The sequence below is a fragment of the Martes martes genome (genome assembly GCF_963455335.1).
Source record: "Martes martes genome assembly, chromosome: 8".
Taxonomy (NCBI): domain Eukaryota; kingdom Metazoa; phylum Chordata; class Mammalia; order Carnivora; family Mustelidae; genus Martes; species Martes martes.
Genome location: NC_137895.1, coordinates 97,082,375 through 97,101,659, shown reverse-complemented (window position 1 = coordinate 97,101,659; position 19,285 = coordinate 97,082,375). Strand labels below are relative to the sequence as shown.

The 19,285-nt window shown below is 40.1% G+C and overlaps 1 protein-coding gene across 4 annotated transcripts in view; it reads right to left on the bottom strand.

Moving 5' to 3' along the window:
- The window catches only part of MON2 (MON2 homolog, regulator of endosome-to-Golgi trafficking), a 117,775-nt gene extending 108,931 nt beyond the window's left edge, over positions 1-8,844 (bottom strand). For 3 of the 4 annotated variants that reach the window (XM_080810990.1, XM_080810991.1, XM_080810992.1), the window contains exon 1: positions 8,319-8,844. In XM_080810990.1, coding sequence (XP_080667116.1) covers positions 8,319-8,429 — 111 coding nt within the window. In that variant the 5' untranslated portion in view covers positions 8,430-8,844. The remainder of the gene's footprint in view (positions 1-8,318) is intronic. The other variant, XM_080810993.1, reaches the window with a different exon arrangement.
- Positions 8,845-19,285: the final 10,441 nt, after the last annotated feature.

The window sequence follows — 19,285 nt, the reverse complement described above, 5'->3', positions numbered from 1 at the left end:
ATGCCTCAGGGCTGTGGGATCAAGCCCTGCATCAGGCCCCATACTCAGTGCAAAGTATGCTTGAGATTCATATTCTCTCTCTCTCTCTCTCTCTTTCCGCCCCCCCACCACACCTCCCCCTTGCAGGCAAATGCTCCCTCTCTCTCTAATAAATCAATCTTTTTTTTTTTTTTTTAGATTTTTCTTATTTATTTGACAGAGAGAGATACAGCAAGAGAGAGAACACAAGCAGGGGGAGTGGGAGAGGGAGAAGCAGACTTCCCACCGAGCAGAAAGCCCCATGCTGGGCTCAATCCCAGGCCCCCAGAGTCATGACCCAAGCTGATGCCCAATGACTGAGCAAGCCAGGTACCACATCAAATAAATAAATCTTCAAAAGAAAAAAGAAAATTATCTGTAAAACTGATTCATTCATGCAACAAATGTATAAGCAACATTTAAAGTGGGATTAAATGAAAGGCAGGATTTTTTTTTTTTTTTAATTTCACAGACAGAGATCACAAGTAGGCAGAGAGGCAGGCAGAGAGAGAGGGGGAAGCAGGCTCCCTGCTGAGCAGAGAGCCTGATGCGGGGTTCGATCCCAGGATCCTGGGATCATGACCTGAGCCGAAGGCAGAGGCTTTAACCCACTGAGCCACCCAGGCGCCCCTAGGATTTTTTTTTTTAAGATTTTATTTATTTGTCAGAGAGAAAGAACAAGCAAGGGGGAGTGGCAGGCAGAGGGAGAAGCAGCCTCCCGCTGAGCAGGGAGCCCGACATGGACCTCGATCTCAGGACCCTGGGACTATGACTCAAGTCAAAGGCAGATGCTTAACCCACTGAGCCACCAGGTGTCCAGAAAGGCAGTATTTTTTTTTTTTTTTAAAGACAGGAGAAGGTGAGTCTGGGCCAGCAAAAGGAACCTCAGAAACATGAAAGAGGAAAGCAGTAGCATATATTTGGAGAATATATAGCAGTTAATACATCTTGGCTGAAGTATAAAGGAATATGAAGAGAATATGAGGGTGATGACACTAGAAAGGAAGGTTAGGACAATCAAGGAGGGTCTTAAATGCCATAATAAGGGGTCCTTTACGTACAGAGCAGCCACTGAGTGTTTCTGAGCCGCTTGAGTATATTAAGCTAGTGGTTACATGTAGAATGGTTTATCTTTTGTGCCATTATTATATACTAAAGGCCAGGCATTTGAAACCTGGAACTAAAATAATATGCTGAGAAAACAGAAAGAAGAAGAGGTATGTTGGAAATTACAGAGCAGGAAGGAACAGGTGACAATGAATACAGAGAGCAGAGGGGGAGAAGATAGCCAAATGTGACTAAGGTAAGCACCAGTGATAAATGCCACCAACAGAACAAATGAAAGGAGGGGAAAGAGCAAGGTCTTAGATAAGTAAGTTCAATTTCAAGAAGTCCTATTTCAAGTGTGGGAAAGATATTCTGGTAGGTGTGTTCCACCAACAGCTAGAAACACAGGTCTCTGCTCAGGAAAGAGAGCAGAGTCTGTGCAGCCAATTTCGGAGTCACTGGTACTGGGGTTAAGGCCAGCAGCAGGGGGAGTTAAGAAGATGCGAGTGCTAAGGAATGAGCATGGAGAAGAGGTCTGAAAAGAAAACTTAGGATACACTTATAAATAAACAAATGGAGAAGGAATATTGAAAGAGCCAGGAGAAACAGGAAAGTAAAGTGATACAAACTTCAAAATGAGAGAACTGCAACATGGAAAAGAATGATGAATAGTAACAAATAATGAAGCAAGGCAGAGGAATGGGAACAATGGTTAAGAACAAGTTGAGTATTTTTAAAGGCACTTTGCAGTATGATACAATGGAAAGGAGTTTCAGAAAGATGCACAGGGATTCACATCCCAGTTCTTCCACTTCCTAGCTTTACTAACGTGTGCAAGTTACTGAACCAAGAAAAAACCGTAATTTCCTCATCTGTAAAATTAAAACAGCATCTTGTAATAGAATCAATGGATGCAAGATCCCCAGACTAATGAAAAGACAGTATTTTACTTAACACTGAGTTAACTTCATAATGATAAAGGCCGTCTCTCATTCATTTTCTTATTTCCCACCATGCTTTACACTTAAGACACTAATAAATTCCTATTAAATTATAACAGTGATAGCAAAACCCATGTTTGGTCATATACATGACTGAAAAAAATTTTCAGTCATATACATGACTGAAAATAAGCCCTACTTATATAAAAGAAAAATGGGAAAAATTCCATTTTTGAAGTATGTCCTAATGTCTTTTATTTCTTCTGTATCACCAAAGCACAGTGATAAGAAGATAATCAATACATTGGACTAAAAGATGTTTTCACTGATCTTTGCTCTCATTTTCTTCATAGAAGTAAAAATAAAATGATCAAAACACTTAGTGAAAAAAATGTTTTATATTTTAACAATAAATGTCATTGTTTATGGTACTTTCATAAATGTATAAGACATGTTATAGACTAACCAAAAGCTGTTTAAAGAACTCTCACTGTAAAATGCTTTTAGAATACTGCAATAATCTAGAAAATTTTCCTAGACGTTCTAGTGAAAACATTTCTGCTTATATTATTCTTGAAGTTAACATCTAAACCATTAATCAGAAGGAATGAATTTAATGAGACCTTAGGAATCTAAGGTAACTCTTCTGGAATAAAGTCATAGAAAGAGCAGAGTCAAAGGAAAAAAGAGAAAAAGAAAAGAAACAAAGGTCAAAGGCCACTCACCTAACACAATTATCTAAAATTGCATTATCCAGGAAAGTAAGTCTTGACTAAAATGATTTCCAACTCCTTACATACTTCTCACATTAATGTGACTGGGGTTGGTAAGTTTTTTTGAATAAATTATGAAAATTTATTTCAACATACAAAACACCAACTTATTCTATTACACTTCTGAGAAAAAGAACACAATTGGTTGTGTCACGAGTAAATTTGTTCAACCAACATCAACAGAAAAAAAAAAAAACTACATTATAAAATATTAAACCAAAATAGCTCCCATTTAAGCATGCAAACATTATCCAGCCCTCATTCTTAACTGTCAAACGATCCTGAAAATGAGATCTTCTCCCTACCAGAAGAGCCAATCAACTTGGTCCTCAGTCCTCAAACAGCTGGTTAAACAAAGAATCCTGTCATAAGTAAAAGGCATCTCTCTCACCAAACTAATACATAACACCACTGGGCACTAAGGAACTCTACTATAAGAACTTTTGCTTTTTAAGGCAAAAATCCCTGACAACTAACTCTTTTATCAAGCCCAAATACACAAGACAAAACAAAGCACCTGGCATGGGAAGACTACTTGCACTTTTTTTACTATTTATACCCTTATTGATTCCACTTCATTAAAAAGGAAAGAAAAAATCCATTCAAAACCCTAAATCTGACCACCTCAACTCAAATGATCTTCATTCCCTTCCTCTTCTACCACCCATTCCCAGGACTTCATCATCCTCTAGGGCAGCCTAATTTGGCAATCTGAAATCCATATCCCCTTACTGTCCCAATCCCTATCCTTCTAGCTCTCCCACTCCTCAACTCAACTGGTCTTTGATTAAATTGGTGCTGCTAGTGCCTTAACCTTCCATCTTCTTCCAATCAGCCAAAATTTTGTTGGATTTCCTTCTTTAGGCATACAACATAGCTCTCACCATCTATCATCATTTCAACCACTTTTCCTGCCAAGACTCTTAAGTGTCCCAAGTCAATTTCTCCTCTACTTCTCTAAAGTGATCCACTGCTCCCCTCAAACTTTCTACCCATCTCTCCTTTCATCACTAATTACTCCTAGCAGTAAGCTTGTTTCCTACCTTACTAAGAATAGAGGTCGTAGGCCAAACTGTCCACAACTTCCTATCTCTCCACAATGTCCCTCATTCAAATTTATCATATTCAAATTCATTTTTTCTTTTTCCCTTCCTCGGTGAGAGGAAAATATGTTCCTTCTCAGATTGAAAGCAAGTTCATTCACTTATGCCCTTGAAACTCCAGCTTCCTCAGGGATCTTGCTTTACCAGTATTCCCTTTCTCTCCCATATCCTTAACTTTAGTTGGCCAGCTACCTCTTTCCCTTTATTGCTCTTTTTTCCCAAAGTTCCTTCTTTGGACCTGATATTTTCATTCTATACACTCTTCCAGAATCACTTTATCTACTCCTATGGTTTCTATTGTCATGTATAAACTGATACTTCTAAATCTGAAATTCTAGACCTTCCCCTTAAGAACCAAATGATCATTTTCGAACTCCTACTGGTCAATTCCACTTGGATGTCACACATGAATCTTAAACTTATTATATTCAGGACTACTCACTTTACCCAAAAAAATCAACTCCTCTTATGTTCCTTCTCTTAGAGATCTATCTTGTTTCCCAAGCCAGAACCTGGGAGGCATCACAGATTTCTCTCTCTGCGTTATATAGGAGGTCACCATGTAATTTTACCTGCTAAGTCTCTCTTTAATCCATGCTCTCGCTTTCACACATGCTCACCACAATGCAAGTTACCTTCTGTCTTCCTCTACTGCTACCTTGATACAGGCAATCATTTTTAAATTTGCCCTCTTTGCCTCAATCTCAGTCCCCTCTAATTCTTTCCACCAATACTGTCAGGAAAATGTTACTAAGGGGCACCTGGGTGGCTCAGTCAGTTAAGCATCTGCCTTCAGCTCAGGTCATGTCCCCGGGTCCTGCAATCGAGCCCCTCCATCAGGGTCCCTGCTCAGTGGGGAGCCTGCTTATCCCACTCCCCCTGCTTGTGCTCTCTCTCACTCTCTCTCAAATAAATAAATTAAATCTTTGGAAAAAAGTTAATAAATATGAATTTATCATATTATTCTCGCTCTTAAAAAGCTTTAATGGCTCCCAATTACCTTCAGCATGAAATTTATTTGACATGAAATATAAACATATGCTATTTCCTCTGCCTGGAATGACCCCCTTCCTCTTCTTCTATTGGCTAACTTCTACTCATCCTATTAAAGCTCAACTCAAGAATTACAAATTTTCTCTGACTGTACTTCCAATCTTAGATCCCCCTCATTTGTTTCCAGAGTAATGCCTGCAAACAGAAAACGACCAAAATGTTTTATTCTTTAAATACATAAACAGAAAGCTTCAGAGATTACTACCTCTGAAGGCACTGAATTTCAATCATCCAGAAATGATTTTACAAAGCTTTAAAGTAACTTTTAAAGCAAAGAAATAATTTTTCATACAAATATTCCAGAATTAGCTAGCACACTTGTGCTAAAAAAGTTACACAGCTGAAGCGTTAAAATCTGTATTTAAGGACTAAGAAAAATAAGCAGGAACACAAGGAGAAGGAATATACTGCTGTTATTATTGAATTACTACAATTACTAATCGAATTATTATAAAATGACAATGAAATTATAGCCACTATTGAAACAATTTAATAGGCAAAGGATAGATTTATAAATGAAAACAACTAAGATGGAGAAAACCATGTGGAAAATCCAAAGATAAGAAGTAAATATCAATAAATAAGGGACTCCTGGGTGGCTCAGTCGATAAAGCCTCTGCCTTCATGATCCCTCAGGTCATGATCCTCGGGTGCTGGGACTGAGTCCTGCATTGGGCTCCTTGTTGGGTGGGAAGCCTGCTTCTCCCTCTGCCTGCGGCTCCCCCTGCTTGTGTGCTCTCTCTCTCTGACAAATAAATAAATAAAATCTTTAAAAATAAATAAATAAGGCGCTATCCTTTACCAATACTCTTTTCTTCTGTAAGCACCATGATCAAAAAAATAGAAATTACTAGAAACTTAAAATAAAGACTAAATATAGAAGCTATCATTTCATTCTACCTTGTTTAAAAGGTAGTGGGGAAGGAGGCATCCCTTCCAAAGCACATGTGCAATTACCTCTGTACTGCACTGAGTTGTTTAGTACCCTTATAAGTAGTTCAGAGTAAGTATTTTTCAAGTAATAACTGCAAAGATATTGGGACAGCGTTAACTAGTAAACCAGTATACAGACAGAAAAGCTTCTTATAGTGAGAAAGGCTTTGCCTTAAGGTCTACCAAGCACCATCCTCTCCCCATCCCCAAAATAAATAAAACAAAAATGTACCAGTTCCTGAGAGAACAAAAGCCAAAACTTGGCACTGCTATTAATTTCCAGGAAAAATTTAATTCAACCAAAATATTTCTTGAAAATCAAGGGTCCCTCCTAAAGAATCATCATTTTCAGACTAATTACTTCATTCTTGTTTTAAACTTGACACAGTAATGGTCATTTTCCAATTCCTAAAGTGGGACCCTAAGTATATTAGAAGTGCCCCTGGTTAAGGAGTCAAAGTTCTAACATTCAACGGATTCTTATGGAGTAGGTACTATATAGGAAATTATGTATCAGAGATTATCACACCAAGAATTATTTTTGCCATTACCTCAAAGAGTAGGTGCAATCACTAAGTATCTCTTTGGCTACGTTCAAGTAAAAAAACTAATGAGCTTTAATGAAAGTTCCTGGATTAGATGGACTGAGTTCTAGAACTCTGTAAGTTACCTGTTTGGAATTCTAAATGCATTTTCCTAAAGAAATAATGTAATAAATGGCAATTAAATTTTCAAGCAAGCCCACAAAGGCCTTTATGTGTAATACAGAGAAATCTCAGTCTCTATATAAATTATAAGAGCTGGGAACAGTCAGTTCTATAAATTGTTAAAATTACAAAATGGATTTGACATTTCAATAATGAGCATTTCTCTTACAATTAGAACAGCTTGATTCTTTAAAATTCTTTAAAACTGCTTAATTCTTTAAAATTACTTAGTATAAAAATTTTTTTAAAAATAAAATAAATAAAATAAAATTACTTAGTATAACTTTCAACAGAAGAGGATACAGAGAAAATAATGAAAATCTGTATCACAAGCTACTGAGTATCTGAAATAAAACATATTATGATATTCATCTTTCCAAAAGTGGCACATCAGGTTTCCACTATTGGGTAATATTTGCTTACTTTATTAAAGAAATACTAGACGGAGTTTGTTGAAGACTGATGAGACCAAAAGCACTTACAGAAAAGTTAAGGTTTCTTGGAAGCCTAAAATCCAAACTTTACTGGATAAGTTTTAATTATAAAATCGTTATAATAATAAAAGCAAAACATTTAAATTAACATGAAAACATTCCAAAATTCCTTAGTGAACTTTTGGTGAATCCTAAATAGTAAATGAAATTGCTGGCATACCAAACTACATTAAATAGGAATAAAACTAATTGCCCTTGGGGCACCTGGGTGGCTCAGTTGGTTAAGTGACTGCCTTCAGCTCAGGTCATGATCCTGGAGTCCCAGGATCGAGTCCCACATCAGGCTCCCTGCTCGGCAGGGAGTCTGCTTCTCCAGCTGACCTCTCTCGTGCTCTCTCTCATTCTCATTCTCTCTCTCTCTCTCTCTCAAATAAATAAAGTCTTAAAAAAAAAAATTGCCCTTACAAAAATATCATTGAAATACCCTATGTCAGGTAAGAGAAAGGAAAATGAAAGGTGATTTTAAAAAGCTTAAGAGAAATAAAATGACATCTAAGAGAAAAGGTCAATAGTCATTAAATTAAAATTTTCAATTTAGAAATATTTGGACAATTTATATATATTATTAATTGAAGCCTGTTTTTAATAATAAGCTTTTTGCTCTGAAAACCTTCCCCTCATAATCTAATAAATCCACCCTTTAACCCTATTCACACATGAGAGATGAAGCGTGTATTGAATTTAAACCCAAATGTCCCATTACAGCTTTGCTGACAACAAGACTTAACATGATTATTGTGGGCCTTCAATATTTGTCATAAGTTAGGTGATTGCATAATTTACTAATACTTGATAGTACTGACAGAGAGTTAGGCTGCGTAACACACCACAAGAAGGAAAACTACTTCCCATTGAGTGATACATACTTAAACGTGAGGAGCGGAGATTTTTTACCAAAACAATTAACAGTTTTTAGAAGTAACAAACTTAAGTTTTTCAATTCTGGCTTGGCTAGTTTCAAGTTTGAAAAAGGCCAGAAAAGGCGAGGTAAGGTACATTAGCTGAATCGGCTCACTCCCCGAAGTTCATTTCTAAACGCTGAGGACAGGAGTAGAGAAAATCAAAGCACCCCAGTCGTCTTCAAAGGAAACTATAAAACGCGCTTGTGGTGCAAGCCACTGACTCGTAAATCTGGAAAGGTGAGGACCAAGTGAAAATTAGACAGGACAGGAGTTTGGGAGTGAAGGGCTGGGTCTAATAGGACCGGACACGCTTACCGTGCCTTCTCCCAACGTCGTCCAAAGCTTACCTCTTTGACAGGTGGGAATTTCTTCTTGCATTCCAGGGACAGGGCCCGTAAATCGCTTTGCATATTCTCCAGCAGCTTCTTCACCGCCTCGGGGCTGTTGGTGCCGGACATGATCCACCAAACTACAATCCAGTATAGGAGCGACGCAAACGAACTCCAGCCCTGTCAGCCCCTTTGGGCGACAGGAAGATCCCTCCTGGCCTCTCTGGCCTCTCTGGCCCTTCGGCAGCCCGCCTCCTGGGCTCCGCGGGGCTCGGCCAGGCCTGGGCTGCGAACCCCGGAGCGTACCCGAGCGCCTCCCGCAACCTCCTCGCAACTCTCGCGGCTCCTATCCGAGGCGCCCCCCGCAGCTGCCCTGCCCCGCTAGGCTCCGCCGGCTCTGACCGAGGAGCCCACAAGGCGGGCAGGTCCCTCCCGCTGCCGCGGGGTCCGGCCACAGTTCGTCACCAGCCAACCTGGCAAAAAGCTTCAGCGATTGCTCCCCAAGCCCTCCAGACTCGCCGACGCCATTACCCGAGTCGCCCACAATTCCGAGCGCGGCCGGGACACGTCAGCCGCACTTCCGGGCACCACGGCCACCGCCCCCGCCGCGGCCAACTGGGGCGGTGAGCCGCAGGAGAGGCGGGGCCGGGGGCGTGGTCACGTTTGGGACCCGCCAGGTTCCGGGAGGAGCCGTTTCCCTCATTCCCCACCCCCGCCCCCAGCCCTCCCGCACACACTTGGGCCACTTCTTACATCGTCTAAATTTGCTTTTTTTAGGGTGACTGCTGTCTGAACGGAGCCACGTATCTCTTGGCCTATCTCTTGGCGTGTGTTTGAGTTAAATTGCATTTCGGTGTGAACAGTTTGCTTCCTTTTGGCTTAATCTTCATCTGTTTTGTCCCTCTTCATTTCTGGCCCCTGGAATCCCTGGGCTAACGGCCCCATGTCAATGCCCACCTCCTGTTAATTTTTGTCCCTCCTTAGTACCTAAATTGCAGTTCCTTCACAGAGTTGTACGGAACATACGGGTGCACTTACTGTGCTGTAGTTATTTATTTCCCTAATTTGTAAAATGGAAGATAAAACTACCCTTTGTTCCAAACCACCCACTGTCTTTCAGTTTCGCCCAAAGTAAAAGTCAAAATTCCTTCCTTGACCTGCCAGGTGCTGCGCGATCTGCCTTGCCCCTTTTACCGCTAGTCCCAGCTAAAATGAGTTTCAGAAGCACTGGAATTTTTTTTTTTTTTTAACCTCTGTTTTGTTCCCTGCAGTATCTCCAGCACTTAGAACAGTGCTTGGCACATGGCAGATGATCAATAAATAATGGAATGAATGAATACCCTGCTAAAAACAGTTTTGATGCTCAAATAAGACACCGATATAAAAGCCTTCATTAGGAAGCAATTGTCTATAAAGCTAGAGTAAACAGAAAAATCATCTGTGCTTCTCCGAAGATCTGGGCCACTATTTGCCCAAGACATCTTGCAAATACTGAGTACCAAGCAGAGAAAGGTAGAGGGAAAGCCTGAACCAGGGTAAAGATAGGAGATGAAGAAATAAGCACCTTCAGACAACTGAGCTGATGACATCTTTGCGGTATGGAGGACAATGGACTGTTGAGAGTGTCAGTGGGCAACAAGGTTTGGCTGTGAAATAAGACCTTGCACCACAAATACTTTGTAAACTAATTTTTTTTTTCCATCCGACAAGAAGTAAAGATGGAAACATGGAGAGCATGTTACCTTGGTGGAGGGACGTTAATGAGCTCTCAGAACAGTAGTTTGGATCATTTGTGTCTACACACAACTTTGGGAAGTTTGACAGCTCCTATAGTATAAGTTTTTGTGTTTTTTTAATGTTTTAATTTTTTTATTAACATATAATGTATTATTAGCCCCAGGGATACAGGTCTGTGAATTGCCAGGTTTACACAATTCACAGCACTCACCATAGCACATGCCTTCCCCAAGACCCAAAACCCCACCACCCTCTCCTCACCCGCCCCACTCCAACCCTCGGTTTGTTTTGTGAGATTAAGAGGCTTTTATGGTTTGTCACCCTCCCGATCCCATCTTGTTTCATTTATTCTTTTCCTACCCTCCAAGCCCCCCACGTTGCATCTCAACTTCCTCATACCAGGGAAATCATATAATTGTCTCTCTCTGATTGACTTATTTCGCTAAGCATAATACCCTCTAGTTCCTTCCATGTTGTCACAAATGGCAAGATTTCATTTCTTTTGATGGCTGCATAGTATTCAATACTATAGTATAAGTTTTATGTATTACAAGCTGTGAATTTAGAAAATAAAAAAAAAGTTTAGGTAGACTATGTGGCAGACATTATTCTTGAGGTCTTAGAGAGCTATTAAAAAAGATACTCTTTTTAAATTATTTAAATTCAATTTAGTTAACATATACTGTATTAGTAATTTCAGGGGTAAAATTTAGTGATGATTCATCATTTGCATATTACACCCAGTGCTCATTATGTCAATGCCCTCCTTAATGCCTGTCACCCAATTATTCCCTCCCCCACTCACCTCAAAGGAAAAAATGGTGCTCTAATAACTGGCTCATAATCTACCATCAAGCTTCCACCCAGTGCCTTTCCCTATGTGGCCAATTTTTCTTTTGAAATTTAATTTTCTTATTATTAGTAACTCTGGCAGGAGTGACTCAAAATTGTCTTTTTTAGAGTCCTTTTCATCTCTGTTATATAAGTTGAGGGAATGAATTAGAATTCATTAATTAAAAATAATACTTACAGTGATTTGAAAACCCAAAATTTCCTTAAGGTATAGCAATTACTTATAACTAATATTCTGTAAATTTCTTTTATTTTATTTTTTAAAAGATTTTATTTATTTGGCAGACAGAAATTACAAGTAGGCAGGGAGGCAGGCAGAGAGAAAGGAAGGGAAACAGACTTCCTGCTGAGCAAAGAGCCTGATGCGGGGCACGGTCCCAGGACCCTGGAATCAAGACCTGAGCCGAAGGCAGAGGCCCAACCCACTGAGCCACCCAAGTACCTTCTTTTATTAAATTCTTTTTTTTTTTTAAGATTTTATTTATTTATTTGACAGACAGATCACAAGTAGGCAGAGAGGCGGGCAGAGAGAGAAGGGAGGAAGCAGGCTCCCTGCTGAGCAGAGAGCGCGATGCGGGGCTCGATCCCAGGACCCTGAGATCATGACCTGAGCCGGAAGGCAGTGGCCTTAACCCACTGAGCCACCCAGGTGCCCCTGTTAAATTCTTAATAGACTTAATTATCCACATGTTTTAACATTCTAGTTGAAAACTAGGAAACCCAGGTGTTTTTCTGAGCCTTTGTTCCAAATCTTTCAGAAAATGTATTTTATATAAATAATGAGCATGTATTCATGTGTAACAAGAAAAGTTGTCTAATGTCATTCTGAAATATCTGTCTCAGTTGATGGTGAAATCCAAATATTACTCAATTTACCTTTCTAGTTGTTCAATCCCTCAGATTTCACCATCAGTCACTTACTCTCTTCTTGGACTTTTTTCTCTTCTACTTACTCCTTAAAGATTATTTCCCAGAATTCTGGTTTTTTGCTCTTTCCTTCTTAATTTATTCTCCTAAAGTGATCTTATTGTGCACACTGATGGTTTCAATTACTACCAAACCGTGTATAACCTCCAACCATAGAAAGTGCAGATTAACAGAAATACTACAACAGGAATGTGGTTGCACTATCAGCAAAGAGATAAAAAATATAAGCTTCTAAACCTTCCAAATATTCAGACTTTCTGGAATACAGAACATCAGACCTTCTAAAACTTCACTTCCCCTTCCGGTCCTCCTCTTAAATATGTAAAGTTAGACTGGCCCTATACAGACGGTTGTGTATAGAGATGGGTCTATAGGTCTCTCTAGAGACCATCTCACGTAGGCAGTGTAGCTCATGAATCTCAAGGTAGCTCCTCAGTCTCAAGAGTTATGTAATACACAACTTCACAACTATGGTGCACTATAGAGCATATTCAGACATGAAAAAAAAAAAACTTTATTCTTAGCTTCTCTAGGATAATGCCCAAGTACATTCCTGAATTTAATGCTATGGAAATAAAACAAGAAAGTTACTGGAATATCTCTGAAAATCATGATATCAAGCTCTTACACACAAACCTATAACCCCAGAGTTCTTGTGTGAGATCCAGACATGAATATCCCACTGCTTATTGGACATCCTTACCTGGAAGTCTCATTGGCATCAACATACTTCCCCAAAAAGAATTGGTCCTCTTCATACATTTTCTTTTTCAGTGAAAGAAATTGGTTGCCACTATCCATCTGGTTCCCATCTGGTTTCCCAGATCAGGAAACTAAGAATCAAACTTCACTCTTCCTGCTCCTTCATCTACTACATTCCAGCAGAATCAAATTCTATTCATTCATCCCATTTTGTAATTTTCAGCTCATCCATTTTCTCCATTCTCAGGCAATCATCATCTCTCACCAGTTTAACTATTTTATTTATTTATTTACTTATTTATTTGAGAGAGAACCTGTATGTGTGCAAGTGGGGAGAAGGCCAGAGGGGGGAGGGAGAGGAAGGGGGAATGAATCTCAGGCAGACTCTGACCTGGGTGCAGAGCTCAACTCAGGGCTGGATCTCATGACCCTAAGATCATAAACTGAGCCAAAACCAAGAGTGGGACGCTTAACCAACTGAGACACATGGGCGCCCCTCACTGGTTTAAAACAACGGTTTCCAATGTGTAATCCCTACCTCTATTGCATTTTTTAACTTATTTTCTACTCTAGTCCCAGACTCCCCTTTCTAAAATGGAAATATGAAACCCTTTTATGACTTTCTAATGTTTTCAGATTAATGTCCAAACTCCTGTATATAGTACTAGTTAGATTCTTTTAGCTACCTCAAGCAGTAGGGCTTCTGAACATAAGAGACTAAAGAATTTAAGCCACAAGTCCAAGTGCTTTGAAAATACAGGAAAAGCTTGGCTTCACAGAGCCTAGAATACAGTGTGGAAACTAGAAAGCCCTTTGGCATCCTGACTGTGTGTTGCTTCCTCCCCATCATCTGATGATGAAGTACTACCAAGACATATCTACACCATGTCTCTGCTAAGATTTCTCCTGCTTCTACCAACCAGTTGCCTTACTCCTTTTCTTTCTTTTCTTTTCTTTTTTAAGATTTTATTTATTTGACAGAGCAAGAGAAAGCACAAGCAGGGGGAGCATTAGAGGGAGTGGGATAAGCAGGGAGCTTCCCTTCCCCATGGAGCAGGGAACCCTAGGACCCTGGGATCAGGACCTGAGCCAAAGGCAGATGCCTAACTGACTGAGCCACCCAGGTGGTCCCAGTTACCTCTCTCCAGATTCTACAGGTCACCAGCATCCTTCTCTCTCATAGCTTCAGCTTCCTCATGGCATCTGTTGCTTTTCTTCTTTCTCTGTGTCTACTCAAATTCTGTTTCTCTACCCTACCAACTACATACTTTATATGTTACATTCAAATTTCTAAAGAGAAAGAATCTAAGTAGCTTGGCAAATTGCATATAAATGCTGTATTCCAATTTTGGTATGCTTTTTGTCAGACCATGTCCTAGGTCACTGAAAAGAATATAGATTGACTGTCCTTGGATCAGGAGACACCCCTGATTCCTACAACTATGGTCAAAGGTAATTGGTTTATGGGGTCCGGGTAAGGGGTTCACATGGTGTGGAACATGGGCAGATATTTTGAGGAAATTAGAGATCTGTTAGTTGAATGAGTTAATATGAAATATTATTGAAAATGTATTTATAAATGCTTTCTTACGCACTTTTTATCAGTACTTATATTCTAAGTATTATTTATAATTTAAACTTCATGTTTAGAGATTAAAATTGTGTTAAGTTCATAATTAATAGCAGTTATGAATTGAATTTTAGATTTTAGTTAGTCTCACTCTTGTGTCTTTTCCTTTGTCATCATTCTCTTTCTCTGAATTAATTTTCCTGAAATAAATTCAGTTTTACAATCTTCTTTTTCTAAGGATTTTACTAAGTCAGAAATGATTAGTCCTTGATACCTCTTGGTACATATGCTGTCTTTGTATTTCTTAAAACATATTCTCAAAGAATCCCTTAAACTCTAATTTTCAGAATTAAAAATTATAACTTGCTGGCTGGTCTAAATTACATTCTGACTAAAGAACACATGCTTTCTTTACAGAATAAAGAAATGATTATGAAAGACAAATTATGAGTGGAGAACCTATAATTAAACACTGTGTTCTTCCTAGATGTAAGAATAAGTTGTTTATATGCTTCCTATGGTTACTCTCCAAATTTTTTTAAAAGATGAGGGTTTTTAAATTTATTTTTAATTTATTTTTAAATAATCTCTACACCCAATTTGCGATGCAAACTTAACAACCCTGAAATCAGGGCACCAGGGTGGCTCAGTCAGTTAAGTGTCTGCCATCAGCTCAGATCATGAACCCAGGGTCCTGGGATTGAGCCCCACATCCCATGTTGGGCTCCCTGCTCCACAGGGGTCCCACTTCTGCCTCTCCCTCTGCCTGCCACTACCCCTGCTTGTACTCTCTTTCTCTCTCTGTCAAATAAATAAATAAAATCTTAAAAAAAAAAAAAAAAACTGGAGATCAACAGTTGCAATGCCCTAAGTGCCCCTAAACCAAGTGCCCCTTCAAAATTATTTTTTAAAATATTTTCTTTTCTGTCTTTGTTGTATCTGCCTTAATATATTTTATCGTTGGTACATTAGTTTGTTCCTTGTCATGTGGAATGGCAGCAACAAGGTAGTACTAGTGAAGGAACAGGGTTTTAACAAGACAGCCATCCTTATAAGGAACTTTCTCCTAGTTAGACCTTCCCTAAGTCATTGTATCAATCACCTACCGGAGCACACCTGAATGCACATGGTGCAGAAATAGTTCTGCTATGAAAAAGCAGAAGCAACAGTCACCCCTGAAAGATGTCTTCCACTCCTAGTAGCTCACAGAATGTTTTAAGCAGCAAAGGGAGCAGTGTATGGTGTACAGATTTGTCAGGTTCTTTCTATGTTACAGAAGTACAGATTGAAATACACCCTTTCAACATTTCAGAGTCCAGGGGATTACAGACTCCTTCATTCTGTGGTGAAGATGTTCTGGAGATATTTAATATTAACAACAAATCATTTTAGAGGTATTTCTTCTAATAGTTCCATTATTTTTACATTGCCTCAAGGCCTTGTGCTCTGTTCTTGCTTTCAACTTCATTCCTGAGACCAAGACCACACTATCTAGTTGTCTCTGGCTCTTTAAATCATCTCTCTCACTGCTGGGTCTTACGCTGGTAATCACGCTGATGGTGGGGAGGGAGCTGTCTCACATACTTTGGTTTTCCAAGTATGTGGAGCAAAGAAACTCCAGAAGCCCACGGGCAGTACTTTGGAGGCAAAATCATGCTGAAAGTGTTGCTGAGTGAACTTGGGAAACTCTGGGGTCTTGACCCAGCTCGTCCCCAAAGGTGTCGCACACCCTGGGATTTGGGTTTCTATCTTTTATGGACAGTTCTTAACTGGGGGATGGAACATTCATTACTTGCGAGGAGAATTTCTTGGAAGCAGGATTTTGTGTTTTCCTCCCTTATTTGGTTAGTGTTTCCTGTCATGGCATCCGCCATCTTGGGCCTGTCCAATTTGATCCAGCTTCTTATAGAGTGCTTCCTAGAGAGGCCTCTGATTTTTCTGATAGCTGGCCAGAACTTCCTGTTGCTGGCCTCCAGGGATTCTGTTAGAACCTAACTAACTGCCTACTCTGACAAAAGAAGGGGAACAGAGAAGGCAGGACAGGCTACACAGAAATGATAGTAGGGACAGGGATCTGGGCAGACTGCTCACTACACTATCTTAGTGGGCCACTGTCAGTCCTTACTTCTTCTGGCTCAACTTATCCCTAAGACCCTCTCACCCCAGACTCCACCAGCTGGAGCAGCACTCTCTTAGCAGACATGATCTAACCCAGTGGTTCCCAATGGAGGACAATGATCCCCCTCCCATCTACTCACCCTCCATGCACTGGGACACCTGAAAATGACTGGAAACATTTTAGATTGTCACAACTTGGAGAAAGGATATTAATGGTATCTGGTAGCTAGAAGTCATCAGAGCCAGTGCTAAACATTCTACAAAGCATATGGCAGCCAGCCCGCTGCCCAGCCCACCCCAAAATGTCCGTATTGCCAAGGACGCTAGCATCAGTCCCAAAAGTTAGATCAATGCTTTATTCTCCTATGTTTGAAACTGTGGCTTATAAGCCCTCTGGTACCCCAATTCTCCAAGTTTTTTTTACAGATCCCCAGAACCCTCCTCAAACTGAGATTTAGCTCCTGAGCTCCAGCTGTATGTCATCCCCACCTGTCTGGATCTCACAATATTGCCTGCCCTTTGGTCCCTGTATCCTGAGCTTGGTCTCCACACATGGCAGAACATTCAGTTCCTCTGGCTGCATCTTCCTGAAGTCAGTTATCCACCCTGAATATTAATGTCGTGGGTTGTTAATCTGTTTTTGGATTTCAAATGCCACCTTCTTATCTAGACTTCTTCCGATGGCCTCAGTTTAGTCCATTCTCTGGCTGGTTCTTCCCACTTCTCAACCTACTGGTCTTTCATCAAACGGGCACACATAGTTTCATAGTCCTCCTCTTCCTAGTTAATCCTACCTCATGGTAATTAACATGTCTATGTCCAGCTGCTTGACTAGATAGCTCAAAATGTGCTTTAGATATGTCTCATAAAGCCAGTTTTAGAGGTAGGAAATCACGTTGGTTTAGCTCAATATTTCCTAACTGGAAAAATCAGGAAAGAGAATGTCCACCCAAAGCAACATCCAGACTAGGTTTGTCTTATGAGACTTCCTCCAAGTCTGAAGAGAGAAAATAGATAACATTTATTGAGCAACTGTGTGGGAAGCTCTCTACAAAATGCATTTACTATCCCAACTCATTTAACCTTTGTAAAAAATCCTGTGAATTAAGAATTACTGTTTCTATTTCATGGATGAGGAAACTCAGGCTGGAAGAGATTAGTTCACTCACTAAAGTTCCTCTAGCTAGTAAGTAGTGAGTTGGGATTCTGAACCAGGCTTTTTTACCTAAAACCTGTGGCCCTACTTCATCTATATTTCAGAAGTGACATGTTGTCCCTTGAAAAATCTGTTAGAACCTGAGGCCTGTGTCCTCCCTTAATCTGTTTCCTGAACATGTTATTGATTGGAACTTCTCTTTTAGACTGATTATTTGTTTAGCAAAAAAAAAAAAAAAAAAAAAAAAAAAACACTTCAGGTTTGTCTTAACACTTGATACATTTCCTTGTGGGGGATAACATGTATCTCATGTAATTGTAGGGGCATCTTTCTGTCTCCTCACTGAGGAGTTTCCAGAGTTTCTTCAGTGGAAAGGTCTTTGTGTTATTCATAGCTATATTCCTCGCAACAGGCATATATATATACTGGGCTTCAGTAAACATTTGTTTCAGTTATATGGATTCTTGTCCTCATAGAGGAACAAAGGTACTGAAAAACAAGAATTCAAGCAAAAGAAAACAAAATAAGCTACTAAGGTAGACACACTGGGCAACCTGCTCCCACAGAGAGGAGTGGGATAAATCCTGTAGAAGTGAGAGCTGCTAGGCATCTTTTCCCATATATCTTTCTCTGAATAGCTGCTTCCCTCCCTTGACAAATGTTTGTGGGGTGAGTTAGTGAAAAAGTGGTAGAGTAAATGAATGCTGCCAGTGGAATGAGATGTCTTCCTCCTGATTTTAAGACCTCCACCGTAACAATACCTGGCCACTGAGGGGACAACTGTGTGTAGCACATGGAATGTGCCAGAAGTCAATGTCTCAAATCTTTGAAAGAAAAACTTGAGTAACAACCAAGAATTCTTCAGACCCATGAAAACAGTGTAGATTCTTGACTCAGACTTGGTTACTCAGCATGCAGTAATAGAGTACTTTCATGCCAATGGTGGTGATATGCCTGACATTTGATAAATCTTTCTTTTAAGTAAATTACTGCATTACAAGATTAGTGACTTTACATTTTTAAAATTAGTGTCAGGGGTCAAAGAGACCAGGGAAAGAGTCAAGTCTAAATAGCCCCTTGCTTCTTGACAACTAGCAGGAGACTTTGTGAGAACTAGTGACCTGGAAAATTTTGACACAGTAGATGGGTATCTACACAGTCTAGGGGCTTCATTAAGCAAGGAATGCCCCACATCACTGAGCCTGTTGATTGCACAAGATCTAGACACAGGATAGCTATGCTTTAAAGAGCAGCTTCCTGGTGACATTGGATGCAGAACCCACAAACCAGCCTAGCCCTGTTTGAATGCACTGTCCCTAGCCTCAGGCAGCTTGACTTCTGGGTCTCTGAGTGTTATGCCAGAGTGGGGCCAGTGGAGACCCAAGAGCTTCCCAGGAGCTTGTCTTTAATAGGGAGGCCAGAGAGAGTGGCCTGTGTCACAAGTAACAAGCAAAACTTCAGGCTGCAAGAAAGAGCTAGAAAAAGAATGCAATTGCTATGACTGAGTGAATAATAAGTGCCCCAAAATGGGAGAGCATGTTGAGGGTACAGGAAGGATTGGAGGATCTCCAAGTCAGAGAGAAGACCCCACCTGCCCAAGCCAGGGAATTGCCTGAGAGCCTTGTGAGCAAGACTTTACCAGTTCTGCCACAAAACAGAGAAGGTCCTTCCAAAATGAAAATTGGGGGGGGGGGGGGAGATGAGCTATTTTCAGCTCTAGAAAAAAAAAAGCCAAGGGGCAAGAAAGACAACTGCAAACCCAAATCAGTACCAGATTCTGTGTGAAGCTCAGATGAAAATAGAGCTGACATTATAGGTTTTCAGGATCCTAAACTTCCAGGGTACGTTCAAGTTCTAGGGCGGATCCTTGGAAAGAAACAGGGTCTTCTTAGTCAGACATTTCCAGCATTTGAGGAAAGTCAG